The sequence below is a fragment of the Megascapheus bottae genome, chromosome 2 (genome assembly GCF_031878675.1).
Source record: "Megascapheus bottae isolate mThoBot1 chromosome 2, mThoBot2.hap1, whole genome shotgun sequence".
Classification (NCBI taxonomy): domain Eukaryota; kingdom Metazoa; phylum Chordata; class Mammalia; order Rodentia; family Geomyidae; genus Megascapheus; species Megascapheus bottae.
Window position 1 is genome coordinate 92,027,320 of NC_143510.1, and position 9,567 is coordinate 92,036,886.

General features: G+C 50.0%; 1 protein-coding gene across 3 annotated transcripts in view; it reads left to right on the forward strand.

Moving 5' to 3' along the window:
* Tef (TEF transcription factor, PAR bZIP family member) overlaps positions 1-7,277 on the forward strand; it is a 30,866-nt gene extending 23,589 nt beyond the window's left edge. For 2 of the 3 annotated variants that reach the window (XM_090328803.1, XM_090328802.1), the window contains exons 3-4: positions 2,345-2,565; positions 4,041-7,276. In XM_090328803.1, the coding sequence (XP_090184929.1) occupies positions 2,345-2,565; positions 4,041-4,256 (437 nt within the window). In that variant the 3' untranslated portion in view covers positions 4,257-7,276. Of the gene's footprint in view, positions 1-2,344; positions 2,566-4,040 lie in introns of all 3 variants that reach the window. The other variant, XM_090328801.1, reaches the window with a different exon arrangement.
* The last annotated feature ends 2,290 nt before the right edge of the window (positions 7,278-9,567 follow it).

The window sequence follows — 9,567 nt, forward strand, 5'->3', positions numbered from 1 at the left end:
ATTTTAACTTTTTCTTGCCTTTTTTTTTGGTGCTGGGGATTGAACCCAGGACGTTGCACTTGCTAGGAAAGCACTTTGCCACTGAGCTATAGTCCAGCCCTAGGATCTAACATTTTAATAAGAATTTTTTTTAATAATTGCAACATGTGCTGGTGCCTGATACCTGTAATCCTAACTTCTCAGGAGGCTGAGATCTGAGGATCATGGTTCTAAGCCAACACAAGTAGGAAAGTCTATGAAACTCTTCAATTAACCACCAAAAAGCCAAAAGTAGAGCTATGGCTCAAGTAGTGCAAGCTAAGGGACAGAGCCCAGGCCTTGAGTTCAGCCCCCCTACTGGCACCAAAAAATAAAACTTTATGTAATTCTGTCCACTAGAGAAACATTCCATAAAGGCAGGAATTTTTAGTTGTCTTTTAAACAACTTATTGCTAGGACAGCAACTGGCATATAATCAGTGTTGAGTGCATGTCTGTTGGATTAATGTTGGACAAGACCAAAGGTTTCATTTTTTTAAATATAGCTTGTGTTTAACAATATACAACCTTTGAACTCTAAAGGTGTCTTTAGTCCAGTGTTCACTGTAAAACAGCAGGGAAAAACACAGAATGAGTCAACCAGGCCAGGAGTTAGATTTTAGTCCAGTCATTTATCTGTGTGACCCTGGGAAAGCATTGCATTCTTCTGAGCCCTAGTGTCCTTGTCTGTAAATAAATACTCCTCAGAGTTGTCAGGAAATTTAGCTAAGTTTCACTAAGTGAGGAGTATGTCTTAGGTACCCAAAAGTAGAACTGAAAGCCAGGCTCCAAAGGGTTTTCACCTAAAATCCTACTTGTAAGGGAGGCTGAAAACAGGAAGATTGTGGTTCAAAGCCATCCCAGGAAGAAAAGTTCACAGAACCCCTTCTCAACCCAGAGCTAGTCTCAGTAGTATGCACTTGTCATTCCAGTCTCCATTGATGGCTGAGATTAAGAAGGTGATGATGCCAGGCCAGCCCAGGCAGGCAAGATTGTTTGTTTTTCTTGTGCCTATCCTAGGGCACAAGAAGGTAAGTAGATAGATTGGTGCTCAGGCACAAACCATAGCAAGAAGTGAACCCAGTCCTAAAAACAAAAAAACAGGTGGGAGCCAGGTGCCAGTGGCTTAGGCCTGTAATCCTAGCTTCTCAGGAGGCTGAGATCTGAGGATGAAGTCTGAAGCTAGCCTGAGCAGATAAATCCAAGAGAATCTTATCTTCACTTTGTCTACCAAAAGCCAAGAACTGAAGGAGTGGCTTCAGTGGTGGAGTGCCAGTGAAGAGCTGAAAAAGCTAAGCAAGAGAAAGAAGCCCTAAATTTAAGCCCCACCTCTGGTACAAAAGAGAAAGAAAAACAAGCTGGGCTCGGTGACTCATGCTTGTAATTCTAGCTACTCAGGAGGCTGAGATCTAAGGATCAAGGTTCAAAGCCAGCGCTGGCAGTAGACTGTAAGACTCTTATCTCCAATTAACCACTAGAAAACAGGAAATGCCCTGTAGCTCAAGGGATAGGGCTGTAGCCTTGAGCTGAAGAACTCAGGGACAGCATCCAAACCCAGAGTTCAAGCCCCACGATGATAAAAAGAAAGAAAGGAAAACAGGAAGCTGGGTGCCAGCAGCTCAGCCTATAATCCTAACTACTCAGAAGCTGAGAGAGCCTCTGAATCTCTCTAATTAACCACCAGAAAACCAGAAGTAGCACTGTTTAAAGTATTAGCCTTGAGCAGAAGAGCTTAGGAACAGCACCCAGGACCTGAGTTCAAGCCCCACAACTGACAAAACACATACACACACAGAGCTGGATGCATATCAGAGGTATCACATCAACCTAGCAATCACAAGGTTCTGAGTTAAAATCCCCCGGTACTGAGAGAGGGACGGAAGGGAAAGAAGGAAGGAAGGATTGAAACGTGACATTTCTAAGTTCTGTCCTTAGCCCATTGTAGGCCAGAGATTCAGCTGTTTCTCATTCATTGTGAACTTGAGACACAGGAAGAAGTGTATGATTTAATATTTCATTCACATTTCTGGGGAAGAAGAAAAGCTATTGGGAGATTCTTTTTGATGGCCTTTATTTCCAAGCATCCTTGGGCTCAGCAGTATAGCTTCACGGTGGAGCGCGTGTTCAAGTGCATGCAGCACCAGTACGTGAGGGCAGAGATTCTTCCCTGGGCTGTGACCTTGAGCCACAGTGTGACTGCCTGCCTGCCTGAAGGACTGCACTGTTGTGACAGATTGAGTTTTAAAAAGCAGGCGTGTGGGATGATGGGTGGCAGGCATCTCCTCTAACCTGAGAGCTACTGTCCAGAGACTTGTCTCGTCTTTCAGAATCTTCCCTGGAAAAGGAGAGGGAGACTCCCAGTCCCATCGACCCCAACTGTGTGGAGGTCGACGTGAACTTCAATCCCGACCCAGCCGACCTGGTGCTCTCCAGTGTCCCGGGCGGGGAGCTCTTCAACCCTCGGAAGCACAAGTTTGCAGAGGAGGACCTGAAGCCGCAGCCCATGATCAAAAAGGCCAAGAAGGTCTTTGTCCCCGACGAGCAGAAGGTAACCTGGAGTCCTGATCGGTAAAGAGTTGTGGGCGGGGGACTCAGGGATAGAGGGCTTGCTCACTACAGGCAAGGACCTGAATTACACTCGCACACACATGGAATCTAGGGACTATACATAAGATTTTATCTTCCGGAGCTGGGAGTTTGGCCTAGTGGTTGAGTGCTTGCTAGCATGCACAAAGACCCGGGTTCGATTCCTCGGTACCATATAAGTAGAAAAAAAAAAGCCAGAAGTGGTGGTGAGGCTCAAGTGGTAGAGCTCCAGCCTTGAGAAAGTCCAAGGACAGTGCTCAGGCCCTGAAATCAAGCCCAGCACTGGCAAAAAAAAAAAAAAAAAAAAAAAAAAAGTTGAAAAAAAAAAAAGATTTTATCTTCCTTTTTGTGGACCCCAGCCAGAAAGACATGAGTTCAATGTGTGGAGCCATATCCTGCCACAATTTAGTAAAAATGAAGGCAGTCAGGTATCATTTGAGCCTGTCACCTCTGAGTTTCTCTCTCCTTCCTATGGCCTCTGACTATGTCGATATCCTCCCTCAAGTCACTAGGCGAGAGTTCACTCTGCTGAAGGAGCTGAGGTTGAGCTATTATTCCCTGTCTTGAAGGACAAAGGACAGCTTCTATCTGGCCATCTCCAGGGATGCACAAGCAGCTCTCAGCTGGATGACACTGTAGGAACTGGAGGGAAGAGAGAACTTGTGGTTTTCCACAAGAAGGCTGTGTGCTGGTGGCTCACACCTGTTTTCTAGCTATTCAGGAGGCTGTGCAGCAAAGTCCACTTATCTCCAGTGGACCAACAAAATGCTGGAAGTGGAGTTGTGGCTCAAATGGTGGAGTGCCAGCCTTGAGTAAGCAAGAGTGTAAGACCTAGTCCTGAAAAAAATAGAGGGACTTTTTATCAGAGCTATGGGTACAGACCCCACTTTGCTACCCATGGTTTTTCTGTGCCTCAGGTTCTTCATGTTGGGAGATTTGTGAGACTAACAGTAACTGGCAAGTGTTTCTGAGACCCTTACTCCAGGCCAGGCACCAGTATGAGCCTTGTGTGACACTCATTGGTGTTACTACTTCCTGCTGCAGAGATGAGGAGTGGAAACTCAGAGAGTTAATGGCCGGGGCAGGGCAGGGGGGAGGAATTCTCATATTCCAGCCAGCAGTCTTACAGGACTAGAGTTAAAGTTCTGGTCCCAGATTTCAGGCCTTCAACCACAAGTAGCATGTCTAGAAGAAGCCAGAGCCTGGGTGGTACTTTCGGTGGGAACTGCACACAGAAGGCTGCCTTCCATCCCAGGGGAAGTACTTCCTTCCTGCCACCTGCCACAGGCTTGGGCAGTGTCCCTCCACACTCCTTGGCTCATGCAGCTCTGTCCCCAAAGGCCTGGCTTTAGTTCTGGCCTCACCAGTGCATTAAGAGAGGCGTCTGGCTGGCTGAAAGGTTGGGGGAATAAGACCCATGAGGGCCCTTTCCCATAGGATGAGAAGTACTGGACGAGGCGCAAGAAGAACAACGTGGCAGCGAAGCGGTCTCGGGATGCCCGGCGCCTGAAAGAGAACCAGATTACCATCCGGGCGGCCTTCCTGGAGAAGGAGAACACAGCCCTGCGGACGGAAGTAGCCGAGCTGCGCAAGGAGGTGGGCAAGTGCAAGACCATCGTGTCCAAGTATGAGACCAAGTACGGGCCCTTGTAACCCGCACCCCCACCCTGGCAGGGCACTGCCTGCACCTCAGACCTCTGCCTGGGGCTCCCTGGACCCCACGCACGCGTGGAGACTTAGGACTCGTCGTGGGCACATGGTAGTGTCCTGCTCTGGGGGTGTTCACGTCTCAGCTTCATTATGACACGGCCAGTGCACACACAGGGCGACTTCCCTGGGGAGGCAGCCTCCTGTCGGAAGGGGAACGTGAGGAGAATCTTTGTAGATGGGTGAATGGCCGGCCTTCCTGTCCCTGGATGTCCCAGCTGAATTGGAGGGGGCCTCTGGAGTTTGATCCTCTGCTTTCATAGGTTGCTCAGGCTCCCCTGGGCCCTGCTGAGTGCCGTGTCTGCAGAAAGAGTCATGGTCACCTCACCCTGTGTGGTCTCAGGTAGCAGGTGCATTTCCACTGGGTGTGTCTGTTGTGCACCTCACTTTCCCCAGAAAGTCTCGGCAAGAAGCATTCATTCCCATCTTCCCAATATGCAAGTGACCAGCCTCAGGACTGGGGTCTCTGCTCACCCTGGGGTAAGGTTGGGGTGTAAGGCCTGCAGCAGAAGTTTGCCCCCCCACTTAGTCCCCACACCCCATTTCTCACAACTCTGAAGCCAGGCTCAAGGCCCTAGGCACCAACTCTGTCTTCCCTGCCATAGAGGAGAGGCTCCAGCATGGGAGATCTTGGGGCCTGATGACCAGTGCAGAGCAGGGAGGGGAGTCTTCCTGTCTCCTCCTGTCCAGCCCTGAGAACCTTGTATTTATCCCAGTTGACAGGCCTCGGCTTGCAGGCTCACTCCACCCAGTAACCACCCTCAGATCTTGGATTTTAACAGGAAGCTTTAACCTCCTGAGCTCCAGATACCTCCCCTCACAGTATTTGGGCAACTGGCCTCCACAGCCCCCTACCCTGTGGGCACCAGAGCCGGGGGCTATTTCTGGAGAAGCTCCATTGTTTTCTTGCTCTGCCCACCAGCGTGGCCCAGGCTAAAGCCTGCTGTCCCTGGAGGCAGAAAAGGGCTTCTCGGTCCTCCCTCTGGACCCCTCCAGTGTGGGCTCCCAGGTGTGTTACCAAGGCAAGGCACCTCCAGAGTTGCTGAGGGCATTGCAACTCATAGGACATTTATGCAATCCAAGAGTCCCACTGTCTAGGTGGCGGTGGCGGCGGCAGCGGCCACACAGGCCTTGCCACACAGTAGAGCTGTTTCCACAGCTGTGACTGTGGCTTTTTCTTACGTTCCTCTGGAAAGAAGAATAACTGAGGCAAGTTGTGGAGGCCTCTGCTCACTTGAGTCTGCTGGGCCCCCTGGCGGCCACTGTGGAGAAGACAGAAGTGATGGAGCCACTTTGTCATGCTTAACACTGGCTTTATTTACAGCGGTGGCTCACTGGTGACTTTTTATAAAGGGATGGCAAGACTAGGAAAAGCCATCGCTAGCCACAGACTGCACCCAGGGGATGCCACCGCCTTCTAGGACCTGCACACCTGCCTCTCCCAGGGACTTGACTTGGGCCCCTGAGGCCAAGGGAGGTGTCTTCTCCCTCGCCTTTGACTTTGTGGTTCTGTGGAAACCATGTGCACACTCTCATTCTGTTGTACCTACCCAGGGCAGTTGCATCCAGCATGTCAGTGTCTGCCCGCCACGCGGCACTCAGCTCTGGAGTAGCTGTTCACCCAGAGGCTGTTCTCGTTTTCTTATGGTGGACAAGCCTCGAGCTGAAAAGCTCTTTATTTTCTTTGGCTAGAAAATGTAAGGTTTGTGGTTTTCTTTTTCACTTGTACTTTTTTAAGGGGCAGACAACGTCATCTCTGGATGACCTCTGTGTTCTGACCCCAGAGGATGGGGAGGGAGGCTGATGTCGCACCCCTTGTTCCTCCTCTGCCTGTGCAATGCCCTCCCTTCTCCCAGGCAGGGGTGTCTGGCTCCTTCCCAAAGTGCTTAATTGGAAAGAGTGTGGCTGCTGGGCTGTTGGATAAAGCCCTTGGAGTCTGGAGGTTGGCGTTTTGGGGAGAGGTGCTCGGCTGAGCTTGGTTCCTACCTGGCTTTAAGAACTGAGGCCTTGCGAAGAGGACTGGTGCCTATCCATGTGTCTGTCCGTGGGGGCCCCCTGGGCCCTCACCCTCCAGGTCTCTTGCAACCGGAACTTGAGAAACTGATTTTGTTCTGTCTCATCACAGCCACGGAATAGACAAATCATGAATAAGCTAGAATACTGCAAAAAATGTGTCTACATGAGAGATGTCTAGATAGACAAATACACATCTAGAGATCCAGCAGCCTCGCGGAGGTCCCAGATGTGCGGACCCTTGGCAAAGGATGAGCTTTGCCCGACTGGTTCCTGCAAAGGGGAAGGCATTGGGCGGTGAACCCTGCCTAGAGCCAGGCCCAACCCCTTCAGCACAGGCAGGGCAGTCCTTTGTGCCAGGCAGCTCTGCACTTGGCACTGGGAAGGGCCCAGGAGCTCCTGGCTTTCATGGCAAAGCTCCTTTAACATCTGTTAATTAAGTGCAATAATTTTTTCTAGAAAATGGCAAAGATGACTTCCAGGTAGATTGTCTTTTGCTGTTGTTGGGGATGCCAGAACACTACTTGGGTTTATTTTTCTAAGTGCATGTAGTGAGGCGGAGTGTGGGCTCTGCCCTCCCCAGAAGCCAGCGTTCTGGCAGCTCCTGTCTCCCTTACTTTTGCCGGGGGAAGGAGGCCAGGAAAAATCCCTTCTTCCTGCATGGAGCCGGCAGGGGCAGACCACAGCCCATGGCCTTACGTGAGCGTGTGCGTGCGAGTGGATCACTGCTGGTAGCTGGAGTGACGTGGGAAGGGAAGCCAAGAATGTATGTATCCTTTTCAAAAGAAAATTAAATATTTTGAGAAAAAAATGTGTGATGGAGCTTTGTTACCGCCCCCTCCCCTTGTTGCCTGCGTCGTCACAAAACTGTCTCAAGAATCCCATCGTCGCCCCGCTGCTTGTCAGCAGCCACACGACCTAGGTCAGTGGTGCCTCGGTGTCTTTCGCTGTCCGAGAACGGAATTCTTGCTGTTTATATTGAGGAAGGACACATACTAGACCGGAAGTGGTAGATGGTGGACTCCTTCTGTGTTCTCAGACTCGATGGTAGCCATGGGTGTGGGGACGGCAAGCTGGGCACCAGTGGCTCACACCTATAATCCTAGCTGCTCAGGAAGCTGAGATCTGAGGTTCATGGTTCAAAGCCAGCTTGAGCAGAAAAGTCTGGGAGACTCATCTCCAATACCACCAGAAAAACTGGAAGTATCACTGTGTCTCAAAGTGATAGAGTGCTAGCCTTAAGAAAAAGAGGTCACAGAGTGTCCAGGCCATACAAATGATTTTTTTTAAGAAGTGAGGCCGGCAACTGATTTTCTATGTAAATACCAAGAGCAGTTGACCTGGGACTTACCCTCACCTGAGTGCAGTCCCATCCCCACCCTTACCTGAGTCCTTTTTTCCTCTTCTGAAACCTGTCTCCACTGTGTCATCCACAGTTTCTGGCATTTGCTGGTTTTCTAGTCTATACTCTGTAGTCTCAGTCCATGTTTGATTCCATTCCATGGAAATAAAAAGTACGTTGTACATACTGCTAAAGGACTGTTTTGCAAGTTAAGGCTTTCCCTTTTACTATAAGACCATAAATACTTACTTTCTCTCCCTTTTTTTTGCCAGCTCTGGGGCTTGAACTCAGGGCCTGAACACTATGTTTAGGTTTTCTCAAGACTAGAGCTCTACCACTTGAACCACAGCACCACTTCTGGCTTTTTCTGTGTATGTGGTACTGAGGAACCGAACCCAGGGCTTCATGCATGCTAGGCAAGCACTCTACTACTAGGCCACGCTCCCAGCCCAATAAAGACTTCATCCTTTAAAAAAAAAAAAAAAAAAAGAGGCTGGGCATGGTAGCTCACGCCTGTAATCCTAACTACTCAGAAGGCTGAGATATGAGGATCAAGGTTCAAAGCCAGCTCAGGCACAAAAGGACCTGAGACTCTTTATCTCGAATTAACCTCTAGAAAAGCCGGGAAGTGGGGCTTGGCTCAAGGGTCTGAGCTGAAGAGCTCAGAGACAGCGCCTAGGCAGAGTTCAAGACCCATGACCCACAAAAAATAAAAATAAATTTAAGGGCTGGGAGTTTGGTCTAGTGGTGAGTACTTGGCTAGCATGCACGAAGACCCAGATTCAATTCCTTGGTACCACATACATAGAAAAGCTGGAAGTGGCACTGTGGCTCAAGTGGTAGAATGTTAGCCCTGAGGAAGGCCCAAGGACAGTGCTCAGGCCCTGAGTTCAAGCCCTAGGACTGGCCAAAAAAAAAAAAGTTTTTTAAAGGAGAAAAGCATTTGAAGTTTGGCAACATGGCTGTCCAGGTAGGTTTTTTATTTGTTCTCGTTCTAGGGCTTCAACTCAAGGCTCAGTTACTGTCCCTGAGCTTTTTTTGGCTAAAACCAGCCTGGACACGAAACCCCATTAGCTATTTATCTCCAAATAACCACCAAAAAAATTAGAATTGGAGCTGTGGCAAGTGGTAGAGGAATAGCCTTGAGCAAAGAAGCTCAGGGACAGCATCTAGGCCCTGGGTTAGAACCCCAGGACTCTCCTACCCCGCTAGATACACAGAGGTCACTAAGGAATCCAGAAGTTCTGACCGATCCTCAGGGAAGTTGCAAACAGGACTTCAAACAGCTAAGTGGGACAAAGTCTTTGGCTCTTCCACCGTTGATCTGAAGTCTCCCTCCCACTGAGTCCATCCCTTGAGGCCATTGGAACCTAGCCACCCCATTACTCGGTCAAGGGGCAAGTGTGTGACGAAGCGGGCAGGCCTGAGATGTTACCCTGTATCACCCCAGTGGAGACCTGCTTTAGCCCCTTGAGTTTTCAGCTCTGCATCTAAATCCACCCCAAGCAGAGATGTATGCAGTGTAGGAAGGGCAGGGCTGTGGGCCTGGGGAGAGCAGGAAAGAACACTGGCTTCAAGTGCAATTGTGTGTCTGGTCAAGTGCCCTTCCCCTCTGGTCTTTCATGTTCCCATCTACAGCGTGGGACATCAGTCTTGGAAGGCAGATGTGAGGCTTTCCTGGGTGGACACCAAGAAGGTACTTACCACTGAGGTGATCACCCCCAAACCTAGCAGCTGTGCCCCATCTTGGAGGAATGCAGCCAAGATCAGACCAAGTGGGTCTGATTCTTTGACCATCGCTGCTCTTCCTTCGCATTCACTACACCTGCCAGTCCTTGAGGGCCCTCCCAACCCCTCAGCCCCTCTCCCTTCTCAACGCACAGCAGCTGCTCACTGAATAGC